The sequence below is a fragment of the Hetaerina americana genome, unplaced genomic scaffold, assembly GCF_022747635.1.
Source record: "Hetaerina americana unplaced genomic scaffold, ioHetAmer1.1.p SCAF_111, whole genome shotgun sequence".
NCBI classification, from domain to species: domain Eukaryota; kingdom Metazoa; phylum Arthropoda; class Insecta; order Odonata; family Calopterygidae; genus Hetaerina; species Hetaerina americana.
In genome coordinates this window covers 741633-761809 of record NW_027286193.1, presented here as the reverse complement: position 1 = coordinate 761809, position 20177 = coordinate 741633, and the positions used below count along the sequence as shown (strand labels likewise).

Sequence of the window (20177 nt, the reverse complement as noted above, 5' to 3'; positions counted from 1 at the left end):
GCGCTTATAATTGGTTTCACATAATTATATATAAGGCTTGGTTGTTAGGAGAATTAAACCATCACTAACTAAATTGACCATTTTTTTCATTAATTAATTGGTCATGATTGAACTCATGATATTATTCATCGCTAAGTATTGTCATTTTCATAGATCCCATTTTACTTTTTTTAGTTTAGGCTTTTCAGTGACTGTTGTTTTACTTTGTTCCATTTGTTGAAAGAAGTATAATGTTATGTTTTTAATTTAATTTTCTGTTCTTTATGTTAAAGAATTTCCTTCTCTATGTGCTATTTTCTTTTCCTGCTTGCTTTTCTTTTAAAGCATAGGAAATATAATTATCCCTTCTGAACATTAATCAACCCCATCCCTTCTTGACTTTTAATACCTACTTGTTTTAAGTGAACAAAAAGGTGTATGTAGGGTTAAAAAGTCTATTGACATAGTCAACAATAGGGTGAAATTTTGCACAAGGGTCATAGTTTTCATTCAATGGCAGTTAAAGTTTAAATTATCAACGAGAGGAAATAATTTCTAAAGTATTTAAAAATTACTCTTTGATATGATTTTATAAAACCATAGAATTGAGCAAAAAGTATCTGTTCACATAAATTGTCACAAATGTCATTCCATTTCCTGATAATATACTTCTTAAAAAAATGTATATATAGAGGCTAACAAGTATTGAGTCTATCTTTTCGTTGTGAGTACAAGTATTTTCAGTGGACATTCTGGGAAAATCTCATTGAAGTAACTATTAAGGTCATCATTATGTGATGACAGCTGCCTTTTTCCTGAGACTAGCATTATTGCAGTTGATAAGATACACAGACAGGCTGATGAATTTGTATGATGGCAGACTTAAGCATTTGATTGTAAACCTACATGCATTAATACAATAAGAATGTATACAAATATGTTTAAATATTATTATTTATGTATAGAAACGTGAATATCCCCACTTGTGATGAAAAACTCGTTTATAACTAGTCATTGATTATCATCTTTTTCTTAAAATATTTAGAGAGAGGCCAGAAGCAGGATGGTACTGGGAAAAATGCTGAAAGTAACGTACTGCACTCTTGTCAATTTGCCGTGCAGCTTAAGAAAAGGATAAAATTCATATGTCATATTTGCTTGGAAGTATTTAAGTGTAAAAATGACATTGCAAGACATATCAAAGTAATGCTCTCTGGAGAAATATCATCAATGCCAACAGTGCACCAGAAACTTCGAAAGATTGAGTCAACTCAAAAGCCACATGTTAACACATGCTGAAGAAAGGCCATTTAAATGTCGAATCTGTTGGAAAAGTTTTTCTCAAAGGTGGATATTAAAGAGACACCTGTTCACACATTCTAAGAAGAGTCCTCACAAATGTAAGATGTTTATGAAATCTTTTAAGGAGAAACGTCTCCTTGGGAATCATGTGCTGACACATTCAGATGAAAGTCAGCATAAGTGTGATATATGTTCAAGAGTATTCTCAATGAAAGGAACCCTAAGACAACACATCCTGACACACGCTGCTGATATGAGGCACAAATGTAATATATGTTCTAAAGAATTTTCGTTCAATGGTAAGCTGAAGGGGCATATGAAGACGCATACCGGTGTAAGACCATACAAGTGTGATATATGCTCAAAGGAATTTACTCACCTTAGAAATCTAAAGAGTCACATGTTGAGACACACTAATGAAAGGCTCCACAGATGCAAAATTTGCTCAAAGGCATTTCCTGAAAATAGAGATCTAAGGAGACACATATTGACAGACACTGGCGAGAGGAAATACAAGTGTAATATGTGCTCGAAATCATTTGCTCTAAACAGTAATCTGAAGAAGCACTTGTTGTCACATACTGACGAGAGATCTTACAAGTGTGTTTTGTCCGAAATCATTCAATCGCAAAGATTACCTGGATAATCATCTTCTGACTCATGCTGCTGAAAAGCCTTATAAGTGTGCAATATGTTTGAAATTGATTATTAATAAAAGTAACCTTAGGAAGCATATTAAGTTGCATGGAGAAGTAAACACTGACTAAAGTGCCCTAATATCACACTCACATCTATCACTCAAAGAGAAACAAATGACTAATATTTGAAGTGCAAAAGAAGACTTACTTCTGTATGAAATTTGTAAAGCTGCTCGCTTCAATTCCCTCACATTGAATATATTTTTTATTATAAAACACCAAAATTATAATTAAAAAATTATTGTTCTTAGATATTATCATGTTGTGTTGTGATTTTCTTAATAAAATATGATAGAATGCATCACTTTATACTTTTCTTTTATGATTACATCGATTTATTAAAGAACTCTTTCATCCATTTAAATTAATATACCATAATCATCAATTTAGCATATTTTCAATTTAATTAAATTGTTTTTGAAAAATGAATTTTCATGTTTTTGGTGTACTTAACAATATATCAACCATGAGGCTTCCATGGCCATGTTTTTATTATGTAGCCCTTTAATAAACCGTTTTGGGAAGCTGTGGGGATGGAACTTTCATCAATGCAGGGATAGTTTGAAGGTCAAGAGGCATATATTCCTCGTAAAACTTTGAGAAGAAAATTTCAGAGAAATGGCTGTGAGAAGTCTAACATTCATGAAGGCAGGCAGTGCAAGTTGAATGATATGTACAGTTTGAAAGAATTCAATCATGGTAATGCTTGCATATGAATGGCTTTCAATTTATTTTGGGGTGTTCTTTAGCCGGAACTTTACGATACAGAAGTGGCCAGAGGAGGTAACTAAAGCATTTAAAAATATTTTTGTCAGCAGCAACCATTGAAAATTCAAAGTGGTATGGGTGACGAATTTTTAATTGGCAAATTTAGTAAATTTCTTACTGATAGAGGAATAAAATCAGCACTTGTATTTAAAACAACATTGCAATGACTATCCTCAAATGCTAAAATTAAATAAAATACTGAACCAAGAACTATGTTGATTATCTCTGCAAATTAATGCAAACTTATAATAATAGGGTTAATTCCAAATTATTTAATGAACTTAGTGACATGAATTAAAAAGGCATTTACACTTGATAGCAGGAGAAAAACCAAATTTGTTGAATGTTTCAAATATTCAAATCAGCCATCTATTGAGGATTAGTGAAAAACAGTTTCCATTTGCAAAAGTTAGCATACCAATTTCTACCAGGGAAGTGTTTTGTCACTAGAGTAGATCCAGACCTACACCAACACATGTTGCAAATGGCATTTACAAATTGCCAACTGAAAAAAGTTATTTGCATTTTGATTTTACATATTCTTGATGCATATCAACTGATAGTTCATAATTACTCAAAAGGAAACACTGAGGGCAGTGAAAAGGCTTTTGCTGATGAGATAGTGTACCCACAACAGTGGTGAGAACATCTTATCTTGTTCCAGCAACTGATCCTTTCCCGGGCATCCTTCATCCCATCCGAATCTTAGTTATACACTTATCCTTAATTTCCAATTCTTAATTTAAAAACAAGCAGAATTCTCCATTATTCGAAGGGTCCTGCAAGATCAAAGAAAAGCATTACATCTGCAAAGATGGTTTCATAACTCCATAGTTATAACGACTGATAGAATTGTTTACGTTCTCCTAATCACTACTGCAAACTGAGGTATATAAACTGCAGTCATTAATGGTCACAATAACTCAAGTGAGGTGATAGGATAACAAAATAGAAAGTGCAAATACATTTTAAGAGGGAAGATAATAAAAATTCAAATGGCTAAGTTCAACTGTGAACAATACTGATGTCAAAGCACAGATTGCTAATTATGCAAGCAACATGAATATATACGCTCACCAAATTCTCTGCTTCACCATTGCTGGACCAGTCAGCTTGAATTGATTTGAGCATTGGCAATTCTACATCCTTTACAGGAGCAACAGAGCAACCACTACGAGTGTCAACCTCCTCTTTGACAAGGATCACATCATCTCGAACATTCAGTCTTATTCTTTTCAGCATCACTGGCAATTGCATCATCAGCAATCTATTTTCAACCAGAAAACTGAGACAGCATAAAAATGGCAGACATTTAGCACTTTAATAATGGCAGATGATAAAAATTTCAAAAAAAAAGATTATCACACCGACATATCTTTTGAGCTTTTTGAAAACTGAGCAGCTGTAGAAAATCTAATTAATATCAGAGACTTCAATAATTAACTTTGGGAAACAATATTTTTTAAAAACTGCAATGCATTGTTGCTGAATTCTTTGAACTAAATCTTGACTTTGTTGTCACCAATAGCCACCATGAAATTTCTTCATGTGGCCATTTTATAACTGTCATTTATCCCAAATGCTGTAATTTGATGCATATGATTAACAGATGCCACAGGGTGTGGACCTCATTGTTGTCCTCTGGTGGGGTGATCCATGTGGCCGGGCTTGCCGAGCAGTGCCAATAACTTCTTCTCCAGTGCCATCATTGGTGCTGTTGGTAGTGGTGTTACCGGTCTTGCTGACTTACCGGGCTGGATTTGCGATTGCCTAATGATCTGCATCTCTTGAGATAAGGCCTGAAATTGTGTCTGCAGGGCTAGAGCCAATGCGGGTGGATCCTGCTCCCCCATGCTCAGCTTTGGTGACTTGTTCCTTGGTTCAGGAGATGGTGAAGACATGCTTGGCTGTGGATGGGATGTGTGTCTAACTTCTGGATGCTTTGCTTGTCCCCGGGTGTTTCTTGGACTGAAGATGGGTGAGGTCAATTGGTTTGACATGTGCATGGTGGGGTAACCACCACATACAATGGAGAGAACTGGAGGCACTCTCCCTCTCAGAACCTATTCCACCAACTGACCAACTCAGGCCTTGTCTCACCTATATATCCACCTGGTTCCCAAATCTGAGGCTGAGCAGACTGGATTTGGGAGCCCCCATCATAACCACCGCTGAGCATTAGGGAGCAGGAGCCACCCGCATGGGCTCTAGCCCTGCAGACACAATTTCAGGCCTTATCTGGATATTTGGAGGCTATTGGGGGCCAGTTCCTTTCTCTGCTCCGGTTACGGTTTCCGATGAAGACCTGGTACCCAAAAATCACTTTAGCTTTAATGGAAATGCAGGTGTACAGAACACCTTGCCTGGGACTAAAACCCGGGACCCTCTGGTCAGCAGTCCAATGCTCTACCAACTGGACTACAGCAACCCACACATACATACATACATATATATATATGAAAGTAGTTATTAAGGAAAGAAAGAAGAGTTTGGGTAGGGGAGTTTTGAGGGGAGAAGATCTATGTGTAGAATAGGAAATTGACAAGGTGGTAGGAGGATATTTAAATGATGACTAAAAATGGACATGATACAATCTTGGAGGTTTAAATGACTGGAGCACCAAATTATGTGGCATCTCATGCTTGTAGGTTTATGCATGTGTTAGTATGTCTGCTTGAGTGTGCATTATTGTATGTGTGTGCTAGTATTACGGTTAGTGTGTTTTTCTCTGCATAGGTGAATGTTTTTGAAAGGGTTTTGTTGTGCATATATATGTATATAATCGCATTTGTCACTGTATTTTTGATAATAATTATATGTGTTAGTATTTCTCATCTACCCTGAAATTTTTTAGTATATCATTCTGTTTGAAATGTTGTTAACTTGGAGAGGGCAATTTTGCACAAAACTTTACAATTGCTATTTATTCAATTTTAAAATAGTATGTACGATATCTCTAAGGATTCTCTTTTACACGTACTTCATTTAGTCAAGACTTCACTCTTGATGAGAATGATTATATTAAATGCTGTCCAGGCTGGCAATACCACTGATCTGAAACAATTGCTTGCCGAAACCAACTTAAGTCCATATTTTAATGACTGGTGGTGTTGACATAACATAAAAGGTAACACAATTCATGTAAAATGAGGATATAAAATCACTATTGCCATTTTTTGAGGGAGAAATTGTACACAAAACTCTAATTGCTATTTATATTACATCAAAATTGTATGTATACTGTCAGTAAGGCTCCTAAATCACAGTTACCTTGTTTGATGAACATTTCTATCTTAATAAGAATTAAAATGGTAATTGAAGACCCCATTCATATGATTTTTCCCAGTTGTATTATTTTCAAAAGATATTTGTTTAAAGCTGGTTACACCTGTCAAATCAAATTAATTTTATTAATCTATGAAGGCAGCAATGCATTTTCAATGAGATGGCCTTCAAGTGTATAATTTGAACATTCCGAAAATATTTATGATATATTTGCAGTACCCACTACTCCTGCAAAGATTTATTGTATCATAAGTTTGCAAACTTTAAAATTATTTCATTGGTCACATTTTTAAAAGTTTTTTTGCTCAGCTTCAGTTTTTTCTAGGAAGCTATATGAATCTGTTGAGATGTATGTTTAATTTGATAAAAAAGAGTAGGCTGATAACCAATGCAGATATGCTAGTAGAACACAAAAAATATTAATCTTCCGAAACATTTCTGGTGATATATCTCCTCATCACCCATTTGCAGGTAAAAGGACAATTCATTCATTCTGCATATTTTAAGAAATGGAAGTATTTGGACCAGTTCTAATGCATTAGAAACACAAGTTCAACAAGGCGCTGTTATGGAATTTAAGTGATGTATATAATTTCTTCATTAGGAATGATCTGTTATTTCAATGGAATTGCAGGAATACAGCTGCTTTAATGAGGAAAAACCTCATTTAGATAAAGAATTTCCTAAGAATATAAAATGGAATGATACAATTGGGTAAGGTGAAATATTCTGTACCTGGCCCATAGTTGGTATTCCAAACCAAGAAAAATTTAGGGTTTCTGTCTGGATACATATGTCCTTAGACCGGTTTCAACTAAATCTCACAAGTAGTTTGTTTACACATATTGTTGCAGTACATGGATAATATATTTCCTGTTGAAATGAATAAACTTAAATTTCTTGCAGCCCTAGAATTCTTTAATATGGATGCATTTATCCCTGAGGAAATTAATCCAAAGTTAACACAATGTAAAGGGCTCAACTCCTTCAATATGAACCATTAAAAAGTAGGAAGCATAATTAAAACATGATCTTATACCCCTTGGAAATAATCCACTCGAAGGATGGCCATAAGGTGAAGCAATACATAAAACATCAAATTGCCATGTTTTTATTATAAGAAAAGGTGAAAAAGACATACAAGGAATTAGGGATGGGTAATCTCTGGGCAGGGAGAGTGCTGCATTTGCCGAAAGCCAGTTACAAGAAAATGTCCAAACAAATTTAGCAGCAATGTTTCAACAATTCAAGAGGAAATTGACCCATTTTTTGCTATGAATTTTCACAAAATATGGGATATGGCTCCCAAGTCTACCACTAGCAAGAAACAAAACATTCATCAAAGCATTGAATGAAAACCAGTTTTAGTGCCAAAGGTATTCAAAAAGTAAAATCTGGTTTGGCAAAGCACCTTTATATCCAATCCCATTTGGAACCCAAAATTTTGAATGTTTACATATGTGAACCTTCTAGGTAGTCCTCCTATTTCCCCTTCTTCCATCAAGAGATGGTTCTCATGACAGAAATACTACAATGTCACTTTATCCTAAAGGCAAATTCCACAGAAGGTAACATCGTTCCAATGCCTATTTTGGTGCAGAGACAGAACCTTTAAAGTCCTAACATCCCAACCCACTTTCTTTATAATGAAGTCCGCAATACAATCGCCAGAGTTGTACAGAAAACTGGGGATTGCAATTGCAGCGTTCTATTCTTGACATACATTAGAACTTACATAGATACACCTTAATTTCCTCCAAACTAAATGCAGTGTGATTAAAGATGGATATTAGCTAAGTGCAAAACATTTTTGTTGCAAAATTTCAACTGATTCAAGAGGAAGCAAATCTATTTTGTGCTACAATTCAATGAAATTAATAAGGTTTTGGTCCAGCACAAAATGCATCAAAACAGCAGATAAACAAAGTTTTTAAAGCCTGTATTTTGGCAGTAAGAAAACCAATATCAAATGCTTCCAGTTTGGCAAAGGGAATTTATATCCAAACCCAGTTATTCAAACCCTTATAATGAATAATTTATATAGGAGAAATGAGGTAATCTAGCTCAAAATGTCTAGATAGGTAAAATTTCTCATCGACCCCCCTGTTTTCAGCTCTTCCATAAATACAGGGTGTTCCGGACTGAAATACCTCAATTTCTCATTACTGTGAATAAAACTTTAGCAGAATGTAACTGGGTCCTAATCACTATTTTTGTGCACAACCAGGTACTCCAAACTCTTAAAATCCTAAGGATGACATCTGCAATGCATTCTCCAAGATCATCCACCAAGAACCAGGGAATACCTTCAATGCATTCCAGTATTAACATAGGGGCATCTATGTAAATATACCTTTACTTCCTCCTAACCAAATGCTGTGTGATATAGACAGATGCCTTGTTTCATCTTACTTTCATAGGCATCATGCAACAATTCATTCTGCACCAATAAACATTCGTCAACAAACCATGCCCAACTTTGCATATTTTTTCTTCAGCAACAGTCTTAACATCTAAACCCTGTCCCTCTTAGACTTTCCACACTTACTGAAGGGCCGAAAAGAAAACATACATTCCAATGTCTCGTTGACAATAAAATTTTTTTTTTCTCTTGGACAACCAACTTTGCAATATCTTTATCTCATCATCGTATTCCTCAAGGAAATAAAAAGCATGTATATTTCTAAACAAAAAGGCATGAGGCAAGTGTTTTGGCTTGTACAAACTGAACTTAGTAGATAGTACTGAAATGAACTTATTAATAACTATCCTAGCATGATTGATGTACAAATAGATGAAATATATATATATATATAATTATAAGCCTTAAAATTGATTTAACGTTTAGAAGATCCAAAATTGAAAAAATATAGGTATGTTTGAGTTAATGATGAATTAGAAGATTAACATGTAAACAATTATGAAATTATAATTCTGGTTGAAATCGTTTCTTCTTAGATTAATGTTATCATGATGTCCATAATCATGCAGAGATTTTCAACTTTATCAATTATTTTTTATTTAAAAAATTATATAAAACAGGACAATGTCACTGTTAAAGAGTTATAATTTATGTTTTACAATTGGTTTTTCCAGAGTGCAAGTGAATATTTGGGAAGAGTTAAGGAATAACAAATAATTCTCAGCAGTCTAATGCACTTAATACACAATTTTATGTAGCCTAAGCACTCTTCTATTCACAATGCTCCAGGTAGTGAATGATTATTGACATATCTTACATTTTTATGATCATTTTGCAGAGTGTGTCATCATGTGCGATATTAGACGACTACGCTGAATGAATGCCTTTGAACACATATGGCACTTGTGTGGCTTTTCTCCAGTGTGTGTCAGCATGTGCCTCTTCAGTTGACTACCCTGAATGAATGCTTTCAAACACATTGTGCACTTGATAGGCTTTTCTCCAGTGTGTGTCATTATGTGTGCCTTCAATTCGCCATTCTGGGTGAATGCTTTTGGGCAGATGTTGCATTTGTGTGGTTTCTCCCCAGTGTGTGTCAACATGTGCCTCTTTAGATGACTACTTAGAATAAATGCTTTTGAACACAGGCTGCACGAGTGCAGGTTTTCACCAGTGTGTGTCTTTATGTGTGACTTTAGTTCACCACTTTGGATGAAAGCTTTTGAACAGATGTTGCACTTGTATGGATTTTCCCCAGTGTGTTTCAACATGTGCCTCTTTAGTTGAGTACTTATAATGAATGCTTTTGAACACAGCTGCACGGGTGTGGCCTTTCACCAGTGTGTGTCTTTATGTGTGACTTAAGTCCACCACTCTGGGTGAATGCTTTTGAACAGATTTTGCACTTGTGCGGCCTTCCACCAGTGTGTGTCAGTATGTGCTTCTTTTGATTACCGCTAAAAGCAAAGGCTTTTGAACAAAAGTCACACTTGTATGGCTTTTCACCAGTGTGTGTAATCATGTGTAAATTTAGGTTACCTCTGGAAGTGAATCCTTTTGAACAGACTTTACACTTGTGTGGTTTGTCACCAGTATGTATCATCATGTGTGACTTTAGATGACTTTTCTGAGAGAATGCCTTTGGACAGATGTTGCATTTGTATGGCTTTTCGCCAGCATGTGTCAACATATGACCCTTTAGACAACTTCTTGTAGCAAATGGTTTAGAACAAATATTACACTTGTGTTGTTTTTCACCAGTGTGTGTTAGCATGTGCCTTTTTAAGTGACTTTTGGTAATAAATGTTTTGGAACAGATCTCACATCTGTGTGGCCTTTCTACAGTATGTGTCAGCATGTGCCTCTGTAAAAGTATCTTTCCAGCTAAAACTTTTGAACACAATGCACATTTGAATGGCCTTTCCTCAGTGTGCGTTGACATGTGAATTTTCAGTTTACTGAAATTTAGAAAGTTTTTGGAGCAGAAATCACATTGGTGCGTCTTCTTAAGAGCATGCACTAATTTGACATGACTTGCAAGGTCATGTTTTCTCTTAAATACCTCCAAACAAACATCACACTTGAATTGCATCACCTTGTTAAGGTGTACATGCATTACATGATCTTTGAGAAGGTCCCTTTGTTCAAATACCTTGTTGCAAATTTTACACACATTCAGTTGAGTGGATGAAGCATCTTCTCCTGCATCATCCTGTTTTTGGTGTTTATCTGAAAGATTTGAAGTATAAGTAGATATTCATTAAAAAGGTGCATACATTTATACAATCATACATCTACTCTTGCCTGTACATACTCATCAGTCTAAATATGTATGTTAGCAATGTCAGTTGCAATAAAATCCCAGGAACAAAGCATCTGTCTTCACTTATTGCTGATCTGAATTAGGCCTTTTAGCACTTTGTCTTTTACCTTCATCAGAGTCAAAGTTGCTGTTGTTTCAAACAAAAGCAAGAAATACTTTACTAAGAAATAATAGACATCAAAAACCAAAGAAAATAGTTTAACTGTAAATAATGGACATGTAAAAACAACAAATGAATGGCATTGACATCTTTCACATGATATTTAGATCTTACTTAGGATAAAACATAAGATATTGAAATGGAAAATGGTTGATTTTGGTTATATCATTATAATTCTAAACTGATAACATCTAAAATCAGAATAATCAAGCAAAATTAAGGCATGGCTTGAAAACACAGCAAAATTAATTAAAGATCTAGTCTTCTTAGCTATATAAATAATACTAAATACATTAATAAATAATTGCAAATTGATGATAACATTATCATCTTTTTTGCAGTTTATTATAATATTTTAAATGGCCTTTCAGTTATATTTAAAACAATTTTCAAAAGTTAATGCAGTTTTTCACAATACATTAGAAGTACTGCAGGAGTTAATCACCAATAGTTCTTTACACCAGAAATAAGCTAAGATGAAGGGATAGCACAGTTCTTCAGCTTTCCTTACCTTCTTCCTGCAATACCTTCTCTCCCAGTCTTACTTTCATCTGAGGTATATCAACATCACAATCATCGTTTATCTCCACTTCCTCCTCAGAGGGCATATTTACTTCTGCATTTGCCAAATGATCCTGCAAGATCAAAGAAAAAATATTACAGATTTTCAGGATATGCATGAAAAATATGTTTTAAAAACATGTTATTTTAAAAATTAAGATTAAAAAATTGTTAACTTGTACACATTATATTAATATATATGAAATAGTATTTTAGCTGATACCTCTTCAAAAAAAATTTTTTTCTTCAAACAATTGACTTGCATTGGTTAGGCTGATATGATTGATATATGCAGAGATTATGAAAGACTTGCTGGGAAGTTGTATCAGCCTGTTCTGTTAAGAAATACAAAAGAAGTAACCGCTTACAACTCTACACAGTAAAAAACTTCAAACCTTTTTCTTTAAAAAAATAAAATGTGAGAAACAGAAATGCCTCTTGAGACTTGGCCTCAGCCTTATTGAACAGATATTAAGAACCCATCAACTGAGGCTGTGCACTTTGCCAACTAGTGCTAACTTCATATGCATTATTATTTTGTTTAGGTAGTCAGCAGTTAAGTTAGATTATGGATGGACATAACTACCAAATAGGTATTTTTGCAACTGCTAACAAAACAAAATCAAGTGACAAACCTTACCTTATCTCAGTCTTCATCTCTGAGTACTTTTTCCATTTACCCCATCCAAAATTCTTTTTTTTTAATACAGTTTTTAGGCTCCTATTGCCAGTCAATATGGCTTTCCTCCAATTTTTGCTGCCTTCATAGGATTTTTGGACAAACCTATACCTTTGCCCACAATCTCTAGCACTTCCTGATTTGTTTTCTATTTGGTCAATTACATTTTCTCTATCCTTTTATATACCCTCATTTCAAAAGCCTTCAATCTACTTCTCTAAATGTCCTATACCAAATTTGAACCAGTCTTTTCTTTACATCTTTACTCCACATCCCTGACATTAACTCCTTCCTTGTTATTGCCTCATTTCCTAGTGCAGGTTTTCTCCTTACCTCACTGCTGCATTGACAGTATTGGTACTGAACACAATCTAGATCAGTAAACACTAGTTTTTGCCCTCCATTTTTTTCTTTTCTTCAAAATTCTACAATCTTTTTTCATTAATTTTGATTCTTATTCCATAGCTATGATATAATTGACAACCCTGCCTTACATCTCTTCCTAGCACTGCCCAACATGACCCTCTGTTCTTCACTTACACCTTCCAAGTCTGAGATATATGCAGGTTAATGATTAGCCTCCTGCTTATTCTATCTTTTCTTATTTTCCATATTTACTCATTAGTTCATCCCAATTCACTCTATCAAATGAGCTTTTGAAATCAAAAAAGATAGGTACACACTGATTGTAATCTAAATTTTTCTTGATTAGTATTCTCATTCCTTCAAAAGCATTCAGCATGCCTCTCCCTTTCCTGAACCCAGACTAAAAATCCCCTGAGTAATTATTTGCCCGAATCTATCTTTTTATCGACAATACAAAGAACCACTTTAGATAGGAAGTATTTCAAACTTATTGTTCTGTAATCTTCATATGATGTGACCTTTAATTTGTTTGGAAAGGAATTAAAACTTATCACAAAGTCTCTCAGCCAATATAAATCAGTCCATTATTCTCATATCTACCAAAATATTTTGGTAATTCTGCAAACATATTGTCTACCCTTAATACCTTATTTAACTTAATCTGCTATTAAGCCCTTTTTATGTCATCATTGGATATGCCTGGACCTAAGCCATCTTCTTCACTGTCATCTTACTTTTCTATGCTTAAGCTTGGTGACCATAGTTCTTAACCATTCAGTTCTTTGTATATTCTTTCCAAGTTTCTTGGATATTTTCTTTGTCTTAGCTTTTTTTATCTGAGTCAAGTTCTAACTGTATGTTACCATGTTGGCCGAAGTTCTTTAACAGACAGTTTTTCCCATTATTCCTTTCAATTCTCTTGGATCTTTTCTATGTCAGCTATAATCTTACACAACTTATCTTTAATTGCTACCATAGATCTTTCCCTCTTACTTTCTGATAATGATTTTACCTTCTTAAATAGTACTCTAATTTGGCCTTCCCTCAGCGGACTTATCATATTCTTGCATAATCCTGAGAACCCTCATTTCATATGCTACCAATAATTCAGAGCACCAATTACCTCCAAATATAACGAGTAGAGTCAACCCCAGCCGTACTCCTATGAATGGGCAAAGAATAGGTGAGGGAAATTAGAAGTAGTAGTAAATCAATAAATATTATAAAAATAAATAACTAAATATAAACCAATAAGAAATACAATAAAAAACTAAAAATAATTGAAATTATTAGAAACAGTAAACAGCTAGAATGATGAAATAGAAGACTGTAAATAAATCACGCACTATCTATCTTGGACTATATAGCATTGATACTTGCTGGTCACATGCACTCACACTCTATAAGGTGTTATGAGACATTTCTCTCTGCATCAGGGGCACACTAATCACACAAAGGGAAATAAAATGAAAAATTATTACAAATGGAAAATAATTACATACTCTCATGTTTGGATGTATTATATAGCATATATCCCTGCTAGTATCAAGCACTTACATTCAATCAGGGCTTAGGAGAAATTCCCTCTGCACCACTGGCCCGTAAGTCATAAGGAATGTAATTATTAAAAAAAATTATAAACTTTATGGATTTGATGTACTATATAGCATTGATCCTTGCTTGTAGCATGAACTCACAATCTAACAGGGTTTACAAGAGGTTTCCCTCTCCATAGAGGGCCCACTAATTACACTATTATTAGCGAAATAAAATTTAAAATTAAAATAAATAAAAAGTAATCACCCACCCTCTAGCTTGGATGTGCTATATAGCCTAAATCCTTGATAGTCTCAAGAATCACATTCTATCAGGGCTTACAAGAGATTTTCCCTGAAACAGTGGCCCATCAGTCACACATAATATAAAAATAAAACAAAAATGATTACAAACTATCTAGCTTGGATGTACTAAGCAGCATTCATCCTTACTTGTTGCTTGCACTTACACTATAGCAGGGCTAACAAGAGGTTTCTCTCTCCGTCAGGGGTTCAATAATCACACCTAATGGATTAAAATTAAAAATTGTAACAAATGAAAAATAATCACCTACCCTCTAGCTTTGATGTACTATATAGCATTCAGTCAGGGCTTATAAGAGGTTCCCTCTGCACCACTGGCCTATCAGTCACACATAGTATAATAATAATAAAAGCAAAATAATCACACACTCTACAGCTTGGATATACTAAGCAGCATTGATCCCTGCTTGTCGCATGCACTCATACTATCAGGGCTTACGAGAGGTTTCTCTCTGCACCAGAGGCCTGCCAATCACCCACTTGCTTGGATAAGCAAAGATGCCTTAATCCTTCCAAAACTGACTCACAGGTCAACGGTGGAATCTCACCTGACATTTATACTGTGACTGGTACTTTGTGAAAAGGTAAGGGGAGTGCCCCGAGGCTCTTGCATAGTAACACCTCGGAGGACATATTCAAGTCAGATGAGAGGAAGTGCAAGAAGCAGTAGTCAGTTGGCTTTATGATGCGGCATGAGAAAGGTATGACTCAAGTATTATGAAGCTGCTTACAAGGATAAAAAACATGATTGATTGTCAAGGCAACTTTCAATCTTCAGGCTTTCTTAAGGTTTAAACAAAGTTGAGAATACATTTCTTTTTCCATAAAAAGCAATGCAAGACCTTACTTTTTGAAGGGTCTTGGAAAAATGCAGTTAATGTGCATGACTATAGCTCATGCATATGACAATCTAATAATGGATTAACTTGAACATAAGTTCTCTCATCAAAATAATACTCAAACCATACTGTCATGTCTTTTTCTTCTTCTTTTTCACATTATCTTTCAATTAATCTACCTGTGACTGGAATATAACTTTCCAAGCTATCAACATTCACACCTAGAAAAATAATTTTAACAGTCTGAACGAAACTTACCAACTATCAACAATAAATTTATTTAAACTGTCGCCAACCATGACATACAAAATCCTTCATCCCCTTCTCACTTTGTCAGTGGCTTTTGTTTCTACAAGAACACCCCCACCAAATAAAAATACACCGACCAGCTACTTCACCGTGTCAGAAAAAGTGGGAAACCTGAAAAACTGCTGAATAGTAACATTCTCAAACCTTCATCCCAATACACTCCTCTTTTTGAACCAAACTGCCTGAAAAGCCGTTACCTTATCATCACTTCTCTATCCAAATGCCATAAAATTAAACAATCTGTGAACTAAGCCTTTACTGTAACTTCTGCCCTGCCTAGTACATCAGTCAATGAAACACCACCATTTCCCTCTTCATCATAACCAATACTATTCTACCAAAACCATCATGATCTTTAACTATCCCATCCTTAATCACCCTGCCTCCCAATGCCAATTTTTGATGACCACTTCTCTGTTAGGCTGATTGAAAACCTTTCAAAACCTGCAAGTAGCAGATAGGTAAGAAATGAGAGATGGCGCATATCTGAGTGCTCCTGTCATTAAAGGCATTCCAGCCTAACCAAGCCCACTGAATGCATCAAATACCTGGCTACAAATAATAAATTCATATGTCAGGGAAAGAACAAATAATATGATTTGTACGTAGAGGTATTAATAAGAATAAATAAAGGATAAACTAAGTTATCCCAGTAAAAAACAGGAATTTGAAGTTGTATCAGAACATTTTATCCAGCCCTATCAGCTGAAGAGTGACAGAACACCTTATTAAAAACAGCATCTTTACAATTCTGACATATCTCCTTACTTGGCACAAGGTGTCTATTTCCTTTTCTTAAAATTAAATCCTGCCACAATTTTCACACAAATCTAATACATGTCATGCTACATAATAGCCATTATCTATCTTAACACTTTAATTTGCTATGGAATCCTGGGCATACCTTATCTCCTCTTAAAACACTGACAAATCACTACATTCACCTGTTTGAATGCACCACCTATATCATGAGCAGTAATTCCATGATTTTGCCTTTTTCATTGGAGAGGAATTAAAATAAAACTGTATGGCCAAAAACATAAGTCAGAAAGACTAATATTGTTAAATTAAATAAATAGCATAACATTTACAGCATAAAAAGTAAACAACTGTTCCTCTCATGGTTATCATGATTTGAAAAATTAAGCATTTGTCATTATGACACAAACGCTCTTATTTTTCCCTTACCTCAAGAGAAGTCCTTTCCTGAATTTGAATATTGTGGTCCACTTCCTCCTTCCTAGCTGGAATTTCAATAACCTCCGACTCTTCAATATCCACCTTCTCCCTTTTCACAGTGATCTGCATATATTTGTTAAAAATGATGAACAATAATAAAAAAATATGACTAGCTTTGCCAGTTTTACCATTTAAGTACGAGAATTTTGGAAAGATATTGTGTAACAAAAATGATTTATGTTAGGTTATCATTGGTCATATATGAAGTGAAATGTAAATCTCAGACATTACACAATGACAAATTGAGAATACTTCTTTTATCAGGAATCATTCAAAATTGTATGTTTTGAACATATGACCCTATAACTTTAACTATATAAGGATTAGATGCTAGTCATTTTCTTGGCAATTTGTATGTTTACCCAAGATTAAATGAAAAACTACCTTTGGTCCAATGTTTACATGAACGAAATATTTCCACATAAAAGTACATCTAATAAAAATGAATACATTAATGAATCTAACAGAGTAGTAAACATACCAAAATACAGAGGAATTACTCTGGCAATGCTATGGAAATAATTGTTTCCATAACTATTTATGTATACAAAGCATAAAAAATGAATGCTAAGATATAATGATGAAAAACACCATAATTGTAATCAGAATAAAACACGTCAAAGAAAGCCAGGCTAAGTACTCTTACGCATGCTCTTTAATAAACAAATCATTATTCAATTTTTTCCTATGTACACATCTTATGTATACAATATTCACAATTTTTAAGTCATTTCCCATATTTGCCATTTGGTCCTTAGACCTTTAGGCTTATTTACATTAGGGATGAAATACTCTTAATTACTCTTATTTTCCCTTACCTCAACAGAAGAGTCTTCCTGAATTTGATTATAATGGTTCACTTCATCCTGGCTTGCTGGAATTTCAATATCCTCCGGCTTTACAACATCCATCATCTCTCTTTTCATTGTGATCTGTACATAATTGTTAAAAATGTTGAAAATAATAAAAAAATATGACTAGCAACCTATAAATTAAAGTAGAGTGCAAAATCAACAATTATTATTGAATGAAATTGATTGTGATAATTGCAATTTGAAATTAAACAGCACGGCTTTTGTCCTAATATCTTATGCTTATGGCATAACATATTTTCATTTTAATCCGAGAGAAGATTATTTGTATTTACGTATAGTGGGGCTAGGTATCACAGCAAAACCAATTAATAATCTAAAAAATTCTAAAATACAGAAAGACATTATGTTTCCTAATTTCAACATTTAAGGATTAGAAATTTTGAACAGATACTATCTTAAAAAATGAATTGTATTGGGTTATCATTTGATATATATAAAGTAAAGATATAAATCTCAGACATTCTCCAATGACTGAATGAGAATTATACTAAATTGTGGAATCATTCAAAACTATAAGTGTTAAACAATTGAAACCAATAATTTATATAAATAAGAAAATATGCTAGTCATTCTCTAGATAAATTTGTTTCCAAAATAAACTGAAAAACTAAAGGATGGAAAATTTAAGGAAAGAATTAAAGAACACCAAACATGTGTAAAAAATAAAAGCTTAACATTTCTCTTTGCAAAGAAACTCATCAAAAGTGCCCACTGAAATTACGTTGACTTAAATTATTTATTTTGACTGTAAATGTCAAAGGCTTGATGATTTGAGAAGTTGGAGATTTTGAAATGCATCTGTTGCAAAGATGTAATTGCCAATGAAATTTTGTATCCCTCCAACTCCCCACTCCAAGGCCTACCACTCTTCCAAGTCAAAGGTCGACAGAAGCATGTGGAATTGCAAACTCAATTATTTAATTTGATAATAAAACAAGATGGATTGGTAAGACATAAGCTCTCTTTGATGCACCAATGCCACTATGATGAACAATACGATGAATAAATTATTAGCAGAATCCTCATAAATTGCCTGTTTTGTTCTATAAAATGTCTAGCCTATATATTAGCATGGGTAGATAACATTCATATCTTTAAAAAATTATTATAAAATGTAAGAAGCTTAAATTGTGTAGACAAAAATATTAAAAACCGTTTAAAAAATTAAAAACAAGTGCTTTCCGACTATGTCATTAATTATTAGAGAAGATTTCAATGGGAAAATACTAATCAATATGAATAAATAAAACATAAAAAAAGATTTATCAATTTTCCAACGTCCACTTTACACCTATTTTGCACCTGCATTAATTTTTAATCATTGTGCATCTAGAGTAATTATAGATGTAACTCTAATTCAAATTACAAATTCTGTTGAAAGCACTGATTAAAAACTACACACTTGCACATTTTACTTAATAATTCTCGGAGTTTCTTCATGAGGAGGAAATTTCTTCAAGAAAATGGCTTTGAACAAGGAGTCATTACTACAATATAGTATTTTCCCACGAGATTATATTTCACATGGGTACATACGTAAATTCGTAATCTTTTCCGCTTTTTTACAATTTATGAAGCGTAATTACCTTTTTTTATGAACTAATTTCCCTAATTTTTTAAAAGAAGGCAGTTTAAGTACTCTCATGCATGCTCTTCTAATAAACATACAAGTATTCAAATTTTTCTCACGAACATCGTTAATGCGAACAATATTCACAACTTTTAAGTCGATGCCCGTATTTGCCATTTGGTTATTAGCCATTTAGGCATTTGTACACTTGGGATGAAATCTATTTAATATGAACACGTTTATTAAACAATATGACTAAATTCGTAACGGATATTGTTACCACGGACATTATAAAATAAAAACATAACTTGGAGACAACTCACCTTTTCGCGGCAAATATTTCCCTCTTCCAGTTTGTATTCCGTTTGCCTCTCCAACGTAAGATTGTTTTCGTAGCATTGCTGCTTGAACATATAGAAATCGGTCAGTATTTTAAAGCACTGATAGCAAATAAACCACGGGTTGATTCTATCCATCACTACCTACGAAAACAAGATTATCAAGCTAATAAACCCCACACATCTTCTCTCAAAAGGACTCTTATTATTAACATAGTGATGCAAAGGCTTTTTATTGACACAAAACAGGTAAATACCGACAAATTTATGGTAAAATTACCATAAAAGCGTCTTGGTGAAAACGTAAACATTCAATGGATAGCTTACTTTCAATTCCAATAACTCTTCTATTGCTTCCCGTACCAACTGCTCAGCATCGTCTTTTTCACTAAAAATATTTGTCAACCGACCACCACGGCCAAGACATAATCTACACTTTAAACTTTCTTGTCGAGGCATCTTCGTAGCACTTAAAAACGGCAACATTAAAAACTCGTAAGCAATAGATTCCAAGATGGCCGACTACATATCGATGGGTCGGTCGTTCTGAATCGATTACTAAGTGCGAGGTGTAGAGTCGATCTGGTTATCTTTTGGCTCCAAGT

The 20177-nt window shown here is 34.0% G+C and overlaps 1 protein-coding gene across 1 annotated transcript; it reads right to left on the bottom strand.

The window, feature by feature from the left end:
• Positions 1 to 9115: 9115 nt before the first annotated feature.
• On the bottom strand, positions 9116 to 10496 carry LOC139701282 (zinc finger protein 436-like). Its single transcript, XM_071599758.1, has 2 exons — positions 9994 to 10496; positions 9116 to 9757 (listed from the first exon to the last, which is right to left on the bottom strand). Exons 1-2 carry the CDS (start codon positions 10394 to 10396, stop codon positions 9282 to 9284), a joined length of 879 nt encoding a protein of 292 aa, XP_071455859.1. The 5' UTR covers positions 10397 to 10496; the 3' UTR covers positions 9116 to 9281.
• Between the last annotated feature and the right edge of the window lie 9681 nt (positions 10497 to 20177).